This window comes from Vigna umbellata, chromosome 6 (genome assembly GCF_029865625.1).
Source record: "Vigna umbellata cultivar VRB3 chromosome 6, Vumbellata_1.0, whole genome shotgun sequence".
NCBI lineage: Eukaryota > Viridiplantae > Streptophyta > Magnoliopsida > Fabales > Fabaceae > Vigna > Vigna umbellata.
This window is the reverse complement of record NC_142170.1, coordinates 38,623,924-38,642,697: the sequence shown is the minus strand read 5'-3', so window position 1 is coordinate 38,642,697 and position 18,774 is coordinate 38,623,924. Positions and strand designations below refer to the sequence as shown.

At 31.8% G+C, this 18,774-nt stretch overlaps 2 protein-coding genes across 2 annotated transcripts; one reads left to right on the top strand and one right to left on the bottom strand.

The window, feature by feature from the left end:
• Positions 1-522: 522 nt before the first annotated feature.
• LOC148197422 (uncharacterized) lies at positions 523-1,472 on the bottom strand. The gene has a single exon (XM_088093228.1). It carries the CDS (start codon positions 1,191-1,193, stop codon positions 672-674), a length of 522 nt encoding a protein of 173 aa, XP_087949354.1. The 5' UTR covers positions 1,194-1,472; the 3' UTR covers positions 523-671.
• Positions 1,473-6,836: 5,364 nt separating this feature from the next.
• On the top strand, positions 6,837-17,807 carry LOC124826028 (uncharacterized). The gene is made up of 13 exons (XM_047298789.2): positions 6,837-7,231; positions 9,314-9,423; positions 9,510-9,620; positions 11,002-11,059; positions 12,716-12,805; positions 14,047-14,141; positions 14,336-14,389; positions 14,638-14,775; positions 15,028-15,085; positions 15,222-15,336; positions 16,660-16,729; positions 17,172-17,243; positions 17,370-17,807. The coding sequence occupies exons 1-13, from the start codon at positions 7,066-7,068 to the stop codon at positions 17,484-17,486; spliced, it is 1,254 nt and encodes a 417-aa protein (XP_047154745.1). The 5' UTR covers positions 6,837-7,065; the 3' UTR covers positions 17,487-17,807.
• Positions 17,808-18,774: the final 967 nt, after the last annotated feature.

Genomic DNA, 18,774 nt, shown 5'->3' with positions numbered 1-18,774 from the left:
AAGAACCGAGGTTGCTTGAACTTGTTTAATTTAAAACAAAATTTCAAAACCTAATAAAATTATAAACATACCCACAGCAGTAACCTTCCACAAAAATCTATTTTCATATATATGAAATGTTTAATCTTCAGGAAAATTTAATAATGTGCGAAAAAGAGTTATAATTTAATTATGTGAAAGTATAAAAATAATTTTCAAATGCATAATCTGTGTTAAAGAAAATTATTCGGAAAGGGACAGAGGTATTTCCAGAAGATGGAAACCGTAGTTGTTTTGAATTTGGCCATTGTATTGCTTTGTCCAATTCATTACATTCACAGATCCTACACCAGCTAGTCCACGCGTTAGTCACAAATGGACAAATGGTGGAACATTTCACTTTTCATACAGTATCTTTCACTCGCTTCAATATTTTATAAGAAAAAAAAATCTAAAATTAGGTAAAAGTCACTAAATATCAGTCCCCATTAAATTAATCTGAATTTATTCATTGTAAGAAAAAAAATAAATGAATAGTCAATGTATCACAAACAAATTACTTTGAATATATGAATATTTTGTACAAACTTGATGCTACGGCTGCTCCACCTCAGCTAGTTTTTCTTTTCGAGTGTTGAATAATCTACTCGTTAAAAAAAAAAAAAATCTGATGCATAACCAGGTTTCACCAATCACCTTAACCTAGCCGGTTCCTCCGTTATAGTTTCCAAAACAGGCTTTCTTGACCTACAACAATTTAACCTATACTGAAACCCTGAATCTACTCCTTCCAAACTCAACCTTGGAATTTCAACATCTCTTTCTGCATCTGAGTTTTTCTCCACTTCACCACCGCCGTTGTGTGGAAGAACGCGCGTCTTTCCGCGGGTCAGTCTCTTGGCGGCGGAATTAGCCGCCAAGAAAAGCACCGCCATGTCGGCGGCGGTGACAACCGAGTTCAGTCTCCTCATGGGGAAGAAGATGTAGACGTTCCCAAACTCCAAGTCTTCGTCGGCGGCGAGAGCAGAAAACCTTCGACCAATATGAAGAGAACGAGAATTGACGACAAAGTAAGTGGGGTGTTCAAGCATGAGTTCCGCCGCCTTGATAACCTCCCTGAATTGCTTGACTTCACCGGTGGGAATGATGACTCTGGTGGCCTTGGAGTTCTTCATGAGAGGAGGTGCCAGGGTGCATGAAACGTAGTTGCCCATCACGTGGAGTTGATTAAGAGAAGGGTTTTAACGTTGGATAGAATCGAAGAATGAGGGTTTGTTTTGTGGGTGGGTTTGAAGTGTGTTGTGGTATATATAGAGAGGGAGAAAAGTCAAAGAGGAATAAAAGTATTAGGTTATTAGTATTAGTATGACATATTCACGTGGTTGTTGTTGTGAATTATATCGTGTGCGTGTTAAGATGTGTTGACGATTGTTGGCTGGATGAGACTTGAGAATGCGCGTAGGTTTGAAAGAAAGGAGTGAGAAGGAACATTGGTGTTGGCCAAATTGAAGATATAATAATACTTTAACTTTATGGCTGTCACATATAAGGCTGAGATTTTCACAAACTCCTGTGGGATCCACCTCTCTCTTCTTCTCCAAAAAACTATCAATTTTTTTTTCTAATTTTTAATCGTTGTGTTTAAGAAATAAATATGTTTTTAATTTTTAAATTTAAAATGAAATTAAAATTTGTGCTTATTTTAAATTTTGATATGTTTTAAATTTTCAGTTTTTTTAAAAGTGGATATATATTTTTTAATTTAATAATGTTATTTATTTTTATATGTTAAATTTTAAATCATGTTTTAGGTTGAAATTTGAATTATGTGTTAAATTGTATAAAGAAATATAATTTAATACATAAAAAAGTTTATGTAATTAAATTAGATTTTTTTTAAGTTTGAAAATGAAAAAATTTCTAAAATATAGATGAATTTTAATTTTGTATGGAATTAAGTATTTAACTCTTAAAATAGTAACTGATTTATATATATATATATATATATATATATATATATATATATATATATATATATATTATATATATATATAAAGATACTGAAAATGGTAGGAAACGCATAGTAACTTATGCCGACATTTTTCTGAAAATGGTAGGAAACGCATGGTAGGAAACGCATAGTAAACAAGTGTGAAACAATTTCATAAAGTGCGGAATTCATACTCCTTTGTTTTTTCTTTCACTTAGTCTTGAAGACTGTACGCGTGATCGTTAATATTTTAATATTAAGAGTATGGATTTTATCTAATAAATTTATAGTGTTGTAAAAAAGGTGATTCGGTTTTATTTAATTCAGTTCATCACGACTTGGTAAAATTGAGTTGAGTTAATTTAATTCGACAAATAAGTAAAAGAATTCAAACTCAATCCAATTTATTATAAATTTGTGGGTTAAATAGGTTGATTTATTAATTTATTTTATTACAAATTTTTTTATTCAGTTAAAATAAAATAACAAGATTTTTATAATTTAAATATAAATAAATAAAAGGATAAGGGTTTTAAATTAAATTATAATCTATCAAATATAAAAATTGAGTTATTAAGTATAGAATGGTAAATTTTTCATGTTATTTATTAGAAAAATTAGGTAAATTAATTAGTCAACCCACAAACTCGATTCACCACGGGTTCAACCCAGGTGAATGGACCACAACCATAAGCTCTTTTCATCGTTGATTATACTTGTGTGAGTCGGTCACCAAGATAAACCATTAGCTCTATCAAGGAGGAGGTTCACCGAAGAGACACAAACACTAATAAGACAGGAGTCCAACCACATTGACATCACTCTCAACCAAAAATATGGATTAATGAGTTTTTCATCTTTATAAGATGCTCTACTTTCTCATTTCTATTCAATGTAAGACTTAGACTCATACTTAGATTCTCAACAAACCTGTATCAAAATTTCAATTTTTTTTTTAATTCAACTTGACTCAAACTCGTAGTAGGCCGAATTAACTAATGGATTTCAACCCATTTTGACAACAAGACTTTGCGGGATAATTGATTTATTTAATTTTGAAATATTTTACTTAGTTGGATTTGATTTAAATGTTGTTTATGATGATGAAATGAAATTAGGCATACAGGAGTCCAAAGAAAACAAATTTGAAGTTACATTTATTTTTGTAACGAATGAGTTAGTTGCAAAGCAAGTTCGATTAGAAGACGTCAATAAGAAAACTAGGTTTCGTTGTGGTTAGTTTGTCCAACAACTCATTTCTCTTCACAAACAAAAACACATCACATCACCATCAATGTTAACATGGTCCCAAACAACTTAAACTTTTCTTTAATAAGGAAATTTATAATTTTTCAGAAAAATTATAAACTTAATTTTTTCTTATTTCAAATTATTTAATTTTACATATTCTGGTGAGATTTAACAATTTTTTTTTTAATTCCAACAGAGTATTTTAATTATTACTATGTACAAAAATACCACTGAAAAGACAAGAGATATGAATTCAATTAAATTGCTATTAATTCTCATCCATCTAAGAATAAATTTATATTAATAAATAAAAATTTTACATTGAGAAACCGTTTTGTCTTAACAATAAAACAACTATAAAATTATCAATCAAAAAATAATTTTTTAGTATATATGTTGTCTTATATTTTAAAAAAGAAAAAACTGATTGGTTTGGATAAACAAATTCTAAAGGACATTAATAAAAAATATATTATCAATGTTAATCAAGAAAATTTCCATTACTGTTAGTCAAGATTACCTCGACTAAAAATAATTGTATTTGACATCTTTGTCCTTGAAAGCACTTGAGACGGTTAAACGAAAAAAATGCATTTAAATTATTTTTTATTTTGACTTCTAAGCAAGAGATTATTTAACTTATCCAAAAACTTATTATTTTCATGTAATAAATAACACTAACATGTCTCAACAAAAATATGACCTCAAAGATGATAATAACAAAAATCCAACTTTAACTTGAAATTGTTCATTTTGACAACAACCTTGTGTTAATAATGAGAAGCCATGTCATCCTAATCAAGTTCATGTTCAATTAAAAAAATAGATTTAAAAAAGATGAATTTAAATCTATTGAAAAAGTTCCCTGATGCAATTGTAAAATGTTGAGAGCACTGATTGATTATAATCTTAGAGAAAGAAGTGTACTTAAGAAAGAAACAAGAAACAATAAGATGCATGAGTAAGTTGGTTAGTGTTGTCACATTGTTAGCATAATTTCTGCTGTCCTGTCATACTAACTTGCATAGTCATAATCAGACAATCCATGATTTCTATTGTTTCCATGATGCTTTTATCCACTTTTTTTTTCCTGCATAAATGAGTGCTTTTATGCATTTTTGTGTTCCTATTCATTTGCTGGCTATTTAATATTTGAAGAGATGGATAAAAGAGTTTTGAGGTGCATGGTATAAATGGAAGACAAGCTTTCTGGTTCCAGTGTGTGTCAGCTGTATTTGTCTCACTTTGATAAGTCCCACACCGAACAATCACTCACCAAACATATTTGCAAAGCCAACATTGAAGATAATCATCTTTGCCATTTTTAACTCCCCAGCCACTGCCTTAATTATTCTATCCAACTACTATCATATACAAGTTGCTTTACTTCACATAATCTTAAGACAACAAAATATATATATATATATATATATATATATATATATATATGTTATAAACTCTCAATATAATTTACCCTTATTAAAAATCATTGTAAATAAGCAAATACGAGCAAACAATTCCATTGTTTACTTTAACTATGGGAGTAGCTAAATTAAGAAAAAAAAATAATCATAAGTTTTGAACGAGCAAATTCGTTGAGTAAATCTTAATCCACCTAGCAAATTACTAAGCAAAATAAGCATCATTGAGATCAATGTAAACTTTGGGCAAATTTAATTTCGTTGAAAGAATAAAGGAAACTTGAGAAGACGATTTCGTCTAGAGCCTAATTTGCCAGACTTGAATAATTTAGCTCAACAAATCTTTCAAATAGAATGTGAACATATTTAAATTTGAAGATTTGTTTAACGAATTTTGTTTGATGAAATTATAAAAATAGATACTCCTTTGTTGTAAAAAAAAAAAGAAAAATATGATTTATTTTTAAATTAAAAATATTTCATCTATATTACAATTAATCCTGCTAAAACGTGTCACCTGATCCGGTCTATCCACGGGTTGACACTTAGTAAGTTAACTTAACCTAGTTCACTTATTAGTGAGTCGAAAAAATTTGAATCTGACCCAACCCACTACGGGTTGGTGAATTAAACGAGTTGAACTCGGTTAATTACAAGTTTTCTTTTTAAATAAAAAAAGTTATAAGTTTTTTTGTAATTTAAATATAGATAAATTCCACTCTAAAATGATGTTAAACTGCAAAACAAATAACATACAACTCAAATGTAATATAAAAACAAGCACAAAAAACGAATAAATAAATTTCTAATATTGATAATTTTTGTGTCATTTATCTATTTATAAAATTAAAGTATTCAATGGATAAATTATAATATTTTGCTCTCTTAAAACATTTTCTTCTTTATCCCTGTTTACAATCCAATAAAAAAAGTATTAACTAATAATATTGAAACACATAGTAATAAATAATTAAACTAAACTAAGTGGGTTGGCGAGCTAACTCACTTCACTAAGCCAGGTGAGCCATGTTCTAAATTAATCGGGTTAAAAATTAATCTGTATAAAAGAATTACATTTTTTTAAATCTAACCCGACTCAAATCCATACGAGACCGATTTGAACCGCGAATTCTAACTCATTTTTATAACAGTAATTAGAATTCATAATATAATATAATGCAACAAGGGTTAGTTAGTGATTTAATTTATAGTATTCAAATTTGCATTCTTTAAATAATGCAATAAAAGAATTTAAATTGTTTTTTACTTTAATTTATAATTAAAAAAAGAGGACAATGGATAGTTCATCCTGCTTCATTTTTTATTCCATTAATAGATCAAAACAGATTGATAAATAAAAAATACTAACTTAACGTGTTAAATTAAGACGAAGTGAAATGCCTGTGGTTCCCTTTATTATCATACCATCATTGTTAATGTTATTTATTCTCAAACAAAATAATATTTCAAATCAACACTAAAACACATATTATAAAATAAATGTTCTAAAAGATAAAATATATGAAAATACTTATGTCTTTATATTTTAAATGATCTTAGTACTAAATAATTTTTTAATTAAATAAAATAGTGTTTTATACTTGTTTCTGCTGAATGGGACCGGGACGCTCAAGTCAGAATGGACTTTTGCAAGTCTATATAATTATCAAATAACAGAGAGTTTACCTTCTCCTTTGACTGCTATTTATATGATTTCAGAGAATATTACCCATTAATTTACCTTTTAATGGCTTTCAATGCACACTTTAAATACTCGACAATGACGGTTACTTCATTAACTACACATTCATGAGTATTCAACTGTTGTCTCCAGTCCACAGTTTTATACATCTCCCCAATCCGACATATTGTGCTTAAGAGATCCGATCGGACATATTAGGCTGGGACACCCGATCAGACATATTAGTCTTGCTTCCACCAACTCTGCATTGTCCAAACCTTTCCGATCGGTTGCCCGCCCTCAGTAGTAACAATAATCTTTTTTATATAAACCGTATTTGCCTATATTCAAACTTAAAATAGCAGTTGTAATCGTTTATCAAAAATTCATTCACATGCAAGACATTATTTATACTCTGTTCTGTTTAAAATAATTGGCCATGTGCGCTGGATTTAGTTAGAATCGAAATGTAACGGTCACTCAAATGATTAAATTGGAAAATGGCATTAGGGCAGGGAAAGGGGAAATGAGTGATGTATTTTGTTTTGGCAAGTTTCAATTTTTGTTAAATTTTTGTAAGATAACAGAATTTGTTGTTAGTTTTTGGGATATGAATGAGTAATAATAATAATAATAATATAGTAGTCAGAGGTGCATTTTGCAATTGCAGTCATCTTTGTCACCTTCTTCTTTCTTCTTCTTATTCTTCCTCAGCGAGTGAGTGAGTGAAGGAGTGTGTGAATATGAGCAATCCCAAGGAAGAAGAACCGTTTTCTAGAGCTGCAAGAGCAGCAGAAGATCTTTACCATCTTCGAGACACTTATTTTCCACCCAACCCCGATGACAGAATCTCCAAGTTGCAACACGAATCCGATCTCGCTCTTAATCTCCTAGATTCCATTCCCCCAGGTCAGTTTCTTTCCAATCTACACATAAAAACGTTTCCTTTTACCGCTTTTCAACAAAGGGTATCCTTCTCCCATGCTCCTTCAACAACCCGTTTGGTTTATACTTCATACTCAACCGTTGTAACGCGGGAGCTTTGTTTTGTTGTTTTTTTTTTGCTTTTCTGGGATTCTGGTTGAAGATTTGAAATTCAGGTTTTTCATGACTTCTATTTTGCTTTGCTAATAATGTGTGAAATGAAATTAGTCTTCCCTCCCTCCCCGTTTGGGGATGATTGCAACCAGTCTTTTAGGTAGACATGTCCGATAGAAGCATTCAGTTGACAAAGTCTATTCAGTGGACAATTGTTTAACACTTTTTTTTTTCTATGGGTCATCAGATGCACAAATTACCTGTATTTGTGTTAAACCAAGCATTTTTCGAAAGTAAGTCTGTGTACAAACATATGGTACGTTGTAATAGAAGGGCAACATTACACGCATGTTGGAAATCAAGAACATTTTTCTTTTCTTTTTTAATGTAAAGGATGTGTTTTAGAATTGTGTTTTTTTTTTTTTCAATTTTAGAAGGTATGGTAATGACATTAGCCTTAGTGATCATTACACCACCCTAAATATGTGAACTTTTATTTTATATGAAAGGATATCACTACCGAAAGAAAGGATATCATCATGGGGATGGCATAGTCTTACGTGAAGAAAGCCCCAGTGTCTAACATAAATTCAACTAGTTGAGACTGATCAGCCTCAACTAGCAAGAGTTGTTTCTAAATATCTATAGTCTGATGCTTTATAACAACAATTTAAGTCATTTCCCTTTAAGTTGGTTTGCTAGGAGGATCATATGATGCCATAAATTTCTGTCTTTTATTGTTGAGTAGATAAAAATTATTTACCTCTGAATCCCTCTTAATGATTTTGAACTACAGTTTTCTTTGGTTTCTGTCTTCCTTTGACTATTGAACTATCTTCTATCTAGTTAGCCCTCCATGGTGGTTCTTTTATGGGTCTTCTCCTCACATGCCCAAACCATCTAAGGTATATCACTCTGCCAACTTTTTTGCAATAGGGGCTACTCACCATTTCCTAATGCTATCATATTTTTGTGTATCCACTCATCCATTGTGACATTCTTATTTTTTCAATGTAATCTTACTTTCTTGTTGGCTCTTTAAAGTCCAACATGCTATCCCATGTAGCATTACAGGTCTTCTATGCGGTAATTTTTTCCTTTAAGCTTAGAGTGCTACTTTTTACCACATATCACCCATGAAACAATCCTCCATTTCATCCACCCTGCTTGGTTCTCATGGTAGAGGTCACTCTCTGTCCCTCTGATATTTTGTAGGATGGGCTGAAGGTACTTAAACCATGCTATTTGTGGTACTATATGTTTTCAACAATTACCAGAGTTACTGTGTTGTATCCCTCGATTAAATCCTTATACTTTGTCATACATGTACTTAGGAAAATCCATGTGTTTCCAGCCAAGGCTTGTCTCCAATTTTCATATCTCTAACTTTCCATTTACATCTTGTCCCAACTCTCCCACTAAGACTTTATCATGGTAGACTTCAAAAAGCATGCACCGTATCACTAATTCTTGAATATGTACCGTGAATATGCCCCAAGCCAAGATCAAAAGATAAGGACTCAAAGTAGGTCGTTGGTGCACGCTATGGTTATAGGAAAATCTTCTGTATGTTTACCTTTTGCGCAGTTGAAACTCCAAATTTCTCAGAGTGGCTTAAATTGAGCAATCTTGTCTTGATGCCTTTCTTTTGTTATACTGTCCATAGAATCTCTCTACGCTTTTTTCTCCAAATAAATAAAAAACATTTGTAGGTCTTTTTTGTTCCTCGTATATTCCTCCATAAGTGTTGGTAATGCTGTGATGCTTTATAGTATATGAAAAAATATGCTTGCAGAGAAACTGTTATAATGTTCCTATTGAATATTTTTCATATTTTTTTCTGCCCAGACTCACTTAGAAAATAGGATGACATCTTCCACTTTTTTTGCTTTTGAACAATGCTTCTGCTTATTTCTGATAAAGTTTGTTAATAAAATTTGTTGCATTTCCCAGAACAAAGAAGATCACCTACACAACGTGCAACATTTGAATATCTTAGGGGTAAGATGTTGGATGTATTTCCTGACTATAGGAAAGAAGCTGAGGATCATCTATCAAAAGCTGTAAGCAAGATTGAATTTTAGCTTCTTTGATTTAGTGTCTTTTTGTTGATGTTTAAATGATTGTAATGTACTCTTACATGGGCCAGGTCAAGTTAAACCCATCTCTTGCAGATGCTTGGCTATGTTTAGGAAATTGCATTTGGAAAAAAGGAGATTTAACTGCTGCAAAGAACTGCCTCAGTCTTGCATTAGACAAGGTATCAAGAGTATATTTTGTTGACTTCCACGATTGATACTACTGTAGCCTTTTTATAATATTTACAATTGGTTGCAGAGCTAGAGATTTCATACACCCTAATAATAAGTGACGGGCTGGAACTTGTTCATTATAATTTAATAAGTTTCCTTCAAATCATTATGTTTACAAAAGAATGGAGTTCTTATACGAACTTAGTTTTGTTTGTTTCCTCTGTTTTTGTTTTTGTCTCCTTGTTAACGGGGATGTTATATATTACCTATTCCTCCTATGTATTCTTTCCGCTAATTTGAAATAATTTTTTTTTATAAGAAATGAAAATAATGAAATTCAATATTCCCTTCTCCTTTGTGAAATGTTGGAACTAAATAGTGAGGCATTTTCCATTTCCAAACAGGTGGCAAAAGAGATATTCTTGAATCTGAATATTGATCTATTTCAAGGAATATATTTTATCTCCACTCTATTCCTGTCAGCAGTGTGCAAATTATAGTCTGCTTATTTCATTTAATGATCAATATATCCTGTAAATTTTTGTGCGGATAACAAGCATATATTCATTTGCACGGGTAGCAATTGTATACATTTTAGAAATATATATTTTAAAAAGAAATATTAAATTACATGTTCAAAATTGTATAGAAAAACTGAAGAATAATGTGCTAACAGTGTTACTGATGAAAAATTTGGATTGCTACTAATGAAGTTCAAAGTGTGAAACTTGAGTGAATGAAAAAACATGATGAATGATTTTTCTTTTTCCTGGAAATCCAATCCAATTCAAAGCCTTCTTAACATTTTACTAGAACATCCATATATTACTAGAACATTTTAATAATGCCTGTTAATAAATTAAGGAATAGAACACACATGTATCAAAGAAGGCTTCGATTAAATGAACCTATATTAATTTGTATTTGTATATCTGTTTTTAACAATGTTACCCGATTTTGAATCTTCGATATAATTGGAGCTTCGGTGACACTAAACTGTGAATATTTTTTTATTTGTTAGAATGACTTGGATAATGGTCTAGCAACAAGCGGAATTGTTTTCTATGCCCTTTTTTTAAATGCTTTAAAATCATTTCACACTTGCACTGTGGCTAGCCTGTTCCTTGAGAGTTAAAGTATTGCATCTCTTTGAAATCATGGTAATTTCTTAACATGATAGTTTGGTTCTTGTTTTCCTGGTATTAGATATGCATCTGTAGTTGATGCGCTTATGGGGAAAGACTATTATTTTTTAATACAAATAAGGGAAATTTACTGGAGGCCAATAGGCCATAAACGTTTTCTCGCAAGTCTCATTTTTAATTTGCTCTACTTCATATTCCATTTAGAGACATGATGAATGACAATAGGTATTTGTTGTCTCTGCAGGGTCCTAACAAAAAGATTCTTTGTCAACTATCGATGCTTAAAAGAAAAATGTCTCAAGGTAAGGGATACGTTTACATTTCTATTCTTTTGAAGATCATTTTTCCTTTTTACTAACTCCTAATTTGTTCAGTCATTGTAACTTGATTTTTCGCACTTGTGTATATAAAATGAAAGAGCCTTATGAATCCACATTCGTCCTGTGTTGACTTTTGTCGTAATTATACTGATTGGCATGGTTTTCTACTTTTACGAAGTCCAAAGCATCACATGATCTGTATAGCTGATCTCACATAATGGTATGAGGCTATTGTTGTGGTGGCGATGCTCAGTCTCTCATGATTTTCAAGAGTCATTAATTTTAATGCATTTTTTATGATAGACACATGCAGTCAGAAAAAATATTTGATTTTCCTTAAAAATAGGCTTAAAACCCTTCATGATGTTAGAATTGGGGAAACTGTGGACTATTTCCTCCTAGTGGAACAACATGTTATGATTGCTTGTAACTGTAAGAAATTTTTTTATTTAGTGGTCTCAGATGTGGTTATATTAACATGATAGTGACGCCTGAGGTTCTGGGTTGCATTGATTCTTGAGCATTTAATTACCTAAGGGTATCTTCAATGCAAGAACTCAATTTGGATTTTTAACTCTTTTACTAGGTATCTTATCCCCACCTGGGATTTAAGAATGCTCACTAAATTTACGCCAGTGATAGTAAAGAACTTGACTTCTCAACTTATTTGTAGTGGTTGTCATTTTATTTAATCTACTTGCAGAAGAACCCCCATTTTAACTTGGGAATTTTTTTTATGGTTAAGGAACAGTAGCTGTTAGTTTTGTTTGTAAGCAACTTCTGTATGAATTCATTTGCCCCAATGGTATTCCCAAGTTGCTTAAATTTAAGAACATGCGCAACTTCATAGGAGTTGCTCTATGTTACGTATTTAAACAAAAACACAAGTCAGAAACAAACCTATTGTGTATTATGAAGCTCTAAAATTTTTGTATACATGCTTGGATGCATATACATGAAAAGTTGGGGATGACAGTGCAAGGGTGGAGGAAAAGTGGGGCTGGTACGAATGAAGGAAAGAGGCGAATGTGCAGAGAGAAAGGGTATTCTAATTTGTAAATGAACTATGATAGTTATATATATTCATGTATTTAACCTTTTCATTTCTTTTATTTGTTGCCAAATTAATATCATAGGGGCCTTTTTTGTATTTTTGTGGATTAAAACAAGAATGGGAAATATTGGGATCTAATCGATCTCTTGCATTTGAAGTATGAGATTATTTCGTGTGTTTATAGGACTTTGTATTCTCCAGCTACTACAGTTGGCGTTTATTGTGTGATTGTCCAATGCTTCTGATAAACTGGCATCGAAACTTAAACTCCACCTTGCCTCTCAGCTGCAAATGAGCAACGTGGGAAGTGACACTAACACATTGCAATGTTTGCCTGGGGTCCAGGGCTAGTGCACAAACAGCCTGCATGGGTCCTGAGGCTACAAAATGTGCTGGGATGTTTAGGATCATTGCAAGATTTATAGGACTTATGTCCCACATTGGAACATGTGATTATATTGTGTGCCTTATATGGCTTCGGCCTTTCCAACTACAATTGACTGGCTTTTGTGGTATGGTTCTAGATTTCTTAATAGAAAACTGTCTAACACTGAGATTTATTATTGTGCTTTCTATGAACTCAGGTGTGGAGAATCAAGCAGAACTGGTTGAGGAAAGCATTCAACATGCCAAGGAAGCAATCACTTTGGATGTCAAGGATGGGAACTCTTGGTGTAAGCTCTCATATAAGCTATTACCATGACATTTTTAAAAAAAAAAACATCTGATTACTGAAAGCTATTTGGTCTATTCTCCAGTAGATTTATCTGTAAACATACAGTCAGCTCTAATTATGATGAATTGGTGATTGGTGTAAAGTTGCTAGTGATTAGGCTGTAAGTTATTTACGGAATAACCCCTTCATTTTTAATTGATGAAAATAAGTTACACTGTAAACAGTGGAGCAGTGCACATATTAGATACACATGGTTTCTCTCTAACACTGTTTCCTTAAATGAACAGAGATAATTGAAATCGAATATTAGTGTTGAGATATGGCTCAGATTCTGTTATATGGTTAGATTTTGAAAATACAATTTGTATTTATTATAGATTGCAAAAATGGGGTGGATCCGATAGGCTAGGTGACTTAACCCACCCCCGGCTAACCTGGTGGACTACAGCAGGTTGGTCTGGCCGGCTCTTTATTTGTATTTTTTTTTAAATGTAGATGTTATTAAGTGTTTAAGCTTGGGGTTCCAACTATATATATATATATATATATATATATATATATATATATATATATATATATATATATATATTTGCTTTAAGTTTTCAGTCCTAATAAAAATCAATATTAGGTCCTTTAACTAAATTTTGTCTATTTAGATTATTTTATGAAATAAGAAACTTTCCTTTTTTTCTGTTTCTTTTGTTTTGTTTTTTGCTTTTTGATGGAACAGCCTATTGGCTCACGAAGTTGTCCCTAAGGTGGACCATATCTTTAGTCCACCAGTAGCTGGTAGGGCAGTTTGTCCTGATCCGGTATTAGCATGCAAGGGTAGGACAGGGCAGACTGACCTGTTTTATCACCTCTAGTATTTTTCTTAATAGCCAATTTTAGGATATTAGCTATATAGAATAATAAATTAATATTTTCCTTATCTTTAGCCTATCTTGTATCTGTGTATTCGTGAGTCCCTTTTACAGCATGAATCAGTCAGAGAACACAGTTCCTGCATATCCTTTTCTCTGATCTCAACCCAAGTATAAGAAACCAATTTTCTTTGTGCTATCTGTCCTAAGATACTATCAGTGGTGTCCTTAAGAAGTGTTTATAACTAAATAGAATACATGTGGGAAATCGAGCAACTTTAAATTTTCAGTATCTCTCTCTTTTGGTCCAAGTCTTGTTTGTTCTGACATAAGATGCAATCTCTGATCTTTTAATATCATCTATTCTGCTTGGCAGATAATCTTGGAAATGCTTGCCTTACAAGTTTTTTTGTCACTGGAGCTTGGGATCATACCAAACTTTTACATTCTTTAAAAGCATATCAAAATGCTGTGAGTATGAAGAGGGAAGATTTATAAATAGAAATTTATAATGTGCATACGGTAGAAATATATCTTACTTCTGGTCACTTTTGTTATACTCATTTCTACTTGGAGATTATTATTGTACGTAATATTTATTGGTGAATAGTATTATCATTTACAAATTGGAATCGAAGACCTAATGTTTCGTTAATATGTACCAGGAGAAAGATGAAAGAATGAAGTCCAATCCAGATTTATATTTTAATAGTGCTACAGTACGTGGAATCTTTGATCCTTATTCTGTGTTTCATTGTATTCTAGTATTCATTAAAGAAGAGTTTGACGTTGAATACGCCACCTTACTTTTCTCCTGTATTTTTACTGTCGTATCAGTTCCACCTTAATACAAAAAGTAATATTTAGACCCCAGTTATATAATAGCCACAGTGGCAACTACATTTACTGGGCATAAATAGTGCATTGAATATTGCTTTTTCGTGTTTCTCTTAATAATTTCTTACAGGTTAACAAATATCTTGAGAACTACCAGAGGGCCCTTAGTGGATTTGAGGCTGCTGCTTTAAAGGATCCAGGTCTCAATGCTGCAGAGGAGGTTCAGAAGATAGTCAGTTTACTTGACAAGGTGGACAATCTTTTGAAGGTAATGAAATGAAAATTTTCCTTTGGCTATGTAGTGGTAATTTAAGCTAGTAATTTGTTGAAGCATTATTCATAGGTTTTTTCTGTGGCTTGATATTCATGCATGGAGGATTCTTTTCATGATAAAAGCTGGTAACTTCAAGAAACATTAAAGTCCATTCTACTCCTCTCCCCACATACCAGCAATTTTTCTAACAGGTTGTAATCAACATATTAGAAGCTGCTGGTTTATAAATAGTTTTATTATGCACAGGGACATGTAAGAGCTAAGCGAATGACATCTTTGGCTTCGTCATTGGTTGCTGTTGATTGTAAGCACTTTTCTGTGAGCTTGGGTTCAGTTTGTGGTCCATCTTTAATTCTACTCGGCCTCTGCTTGTAATAAACCTTTAAATCTCTTCACTATACTGATTACTGACTTGACTCATGCCTACTTTTTGGTGCAAGTGAAATCGCCATACAGAAGAGTTACCATAGACCTTTTATCAGAGGGTCCAAATAGAGCTCTTGCAGTGGAGGGGAAAGTTTTTTTCTTTATTAGGACTGAAGGTGTTGCTCCCCTGTAAGTCCTCTACTCCTGAAAAGCATCTTTAACTATATAATGTCTTTTCCATAAACAGATCCTTTGAAAAGCTTCATTATATACCCAGGAATGACATTCCTGAGGTTAATATAACTGAATATCGAAATGTTTGGTTAATATTTGTCATTCACTGTAATGTTTTTAAATTTATTTTGCTAAATATAAAAATATTAGAAAAGGTAAAATAAGATGAAGGTTTACAAATCGTTTTATGATACAATGGGGGCAAGGAGGGAAAATTTCACTAGACCCTACTTGGAAAACGGGTTGATTATTTGAGTCACTCTGTTTTATAAAATAACTTCCATTCACATGGAAATATAAGATCCCCACCCTTACACATGGGACTATGAAAAAGGAAAATATGTGTAATATACATTCCTTAGAATGAGTCAGCTTGAGAATAATTTCTTATAATTTGCACCAAACATCAGAATGTTACATTCCCATACTCGCATCCTGCCAACAATTTTGTAAGACTTGAAACAAATATACTTGTACATTTAGAGGCATTTTCAAAATAATCCCTATTGTCTTTATTGGACATTTTAGAGTAAAAATAGAGCATCTAAGTTAGCACCTACTTGATAAAGTATAGCACTACTCCAAGGAATTGAGTACCTCTTAGAGAGCACTAAAGGTACACGAGAAGATAAAAAAGTAGAGAAGCACTTAATTAACCGAGCAGCATGTAGTTAACCATGGACAGTGCTATAATGGTGTACATTATTCTGAAAAGATTTGTAAGTTTAAAATTCAATTTTCTAAGAAAAACTTTATAGGGTCTAAATAGAAAATACGGAACCACAATTTTAGTTTTACCCAAATAAATCTTTTCCTGGTTCTTCTTGAAGTTATTTGTTCAAATGTATTTTCCCTAATAATATATGATTGTTAATATTTATTCTGTCTTATGTTTAAGCAGGATAAAATTTTAGATAAAAAGACGATAAATTTTGAATTTTCATTTCATAAATGACATAGTAAATTGGGGCATACAAGAACAATTCACTAGAAAATTCGTATGATTTTGTTTTAAAGCAAAATACCTGTGGGTAGTGAAAGGAATAACCAACCGAGACCTTAATGGCTATTTGTTGATAGTTCTCTTTCCATAAAGATTTCCCACGAATTGTTCTCTGTGTCAACTTTCACCCATGTTAATAACATGTTTTTACTGTCCACATTGTAGTGTGAAGATTACTGTATTTTTCCAGAAAAAGAACATATTTTCTTACCATTTATGTTAAAATGTCTTGGGAATTGTTGATTGGAACCAGATATCTTCTTGTCATTGCGCAGATACTATTTGCTTTGTGATTCAAATCATTCCTGCTTTGTTGTCTCGATTTATGGTGTACGTACTGATGTGGTAAGAACTGCTGCTGAACTTTTATTTCGATTTCTCCTATTTTCTTTTTCTGAAGTAGAAATTAATTGTTCTACCATATATTTCAAGGGTGGCAAACCAGTTGCATACTTCCTTGTTTCTCATGTCTAGTAAGATTTCGTCTAGTAAGCATATGGACTTCGTTCCTTTAGGGAGTGTCCATGAAAAATCGTCGTGTTGAGATGTTTGATAACCATTGACATTAAAAGGGATAAAAGAAATGACCAAATGATCATTGACAATGAAGTGTGCAGCTTTACTGGTTCTGATATAATTATTGATTATTGTTTTATTCGTCCTCTCTTCTCTTATTTACGTGAGTACTTATTATCTGAATAATAGTTTGGTCTGGTTGATTGTTTTTTTTTTTCCTATTGCCATGCTTTATCAATTGATTAGTTATAATTGAGTCCTTATCATCCAGATTAAAGAAGGAGATCAACTAACAATGCTTGATCCTTATTTTCGTGATGTTGATTTCTCGTGGAATGAGAAGGTACGCTTTCTTTAAAGATGTTATTTATTTAATGCCATGATTTGCGTATTCCTCCATGTGTTTGTAATATAGAACAATGCATTCTGATTAAGGATTTACCTTGCTTTTATGTGTGTTTTACAAAAGCATTACCAGTTCAAGTCTATACGCCTGGATTTCTACGAACAAGTACTTGTAAATGGAAAAGCTTTGACTCCTCAACAAGCTGTTCGTACGTCAATATATGCTCAACATAAACCCTGAAAAGGCCACTACTGAATTATTTGAGTTCTTCTTGTCTTCTGGCTGTTGGTGTTGGATGCTATATTCATTGAGTAAATAGATTGGTTGGTTGGTACATTTATACATGTGAATTCTGGTGGCTCACAATCTGATAATAGGAAAAGGAGAAACTTGAGAGGAAAGTGTTACATTTGGCTTTCTGTTGTCCATCAAGCTTTTACATCTGTTGAATATGATAGCTTGAAGATTCTTCTGTTTGTTTCCGATGCTTTTAACAGAAAGTTTTGTAAAAATCTTGTTTGTTGTTGTATCAAAGTCCATCTCGCAAATGCTTCATCTTTTTTTAATTTCTTTATCTCGGCAAGAAAAATGAAGGGGATGATAATGAAATGCTTAGAAACTTATCAACTTTCTTGTAATGTCAAACGGTCCACTGAAGAAGTAATAGCTTCACATTCTTTAGCAGAAGAGTTTCTTTGAGGAAGCTCAAAAGCTAAGCAAGAATCGGTGAAATGAAAGAATAAAGGCATTAGGAGGCTGTGTAAGGCAATGTGAAAGCGCAGTTTTGAATATATAGGAATTTGAGTGTGTTCATATCATAAATGGCAATTTCGCAGTTCTAAAACATTCTCCTCTGCCACCATTTGGGATACTTTCGACTAACAATTTGATTAATATGCTATAGCATTAGTTGAATGAATTTATTAGGCTTCATCAGGTTACTGAAAAACAACAAAATTTAATCACTCTAAAGGAACAATAACAAAGCTATGATTATGAGTTGAAACCTATTTTTCATATCATGCCACTTCAAAGTGAACAAAATTAGAAGAGTGGAATAAAAATATCTACCTACAGCTGAAAAAGTCTCGTAATCACTAATGTACACTTAAAAAAAGCACAGTTTTGCTAACCTGTTACAACTAAAATATAAGTTAGTATGTTTTCTAGTACTTTACATGTTATAACTAATTATTATCTTATTCTAAAAAAGGATTATCTTAAAATTGATGTTAGGAAAGTCTCTATCTATTTATCTATTTACAAATATGAACTTCAATATTATTGCTATTGAATTTCATGACTTATGAATAATTATTCTATTATCATTTGAAACAAAAATGTTCAGTGAAAAAAATTTCATTAAATTTTCCTTTTTTATGTTTTGAAATAGAAACTAATTTTGATTTTATGTGAAAAATAGTACATATATTGTAAGAGTCATTATTTATTAAATTATTATTATATATAAATAACTGAAAGTTTTTTGGCCAATCTTCTGATAAATATGAAATGTGTCCAGATGTTT

Bases quoted from the DNA above. Each gene is read 5' to 3' on its own strand.
- LOC148197422 (XM_088093228.1), bottom strand. From the start codon at position 1,193: ATGGGCAACTACGTTTCATGCACCCTGGCACCTCCTCTCATGAAGAAC.
- LOC124826028 (XM_047298789.2), top strand. From the start codon at position 7,066: ATGAGCAATCCCAAGGAAGAAGAACCGTTTTCTAGAGCTGCAAGAGCA. The intron at 14,390-14,637 runs GTACGTGGAATC...AATTTCTTACAG, and splicing joins TATATTTTAATAGTGCTACA to GTTAACAAATATCTTGAGAA. The intron at 17,244-17,369 runs GTACGCTTTCTT...GTTTTACAAAAG, and splicing joins ATTTCTCGTGGAATGAGAAG to CATTACCAGTTCAAGTCTAT.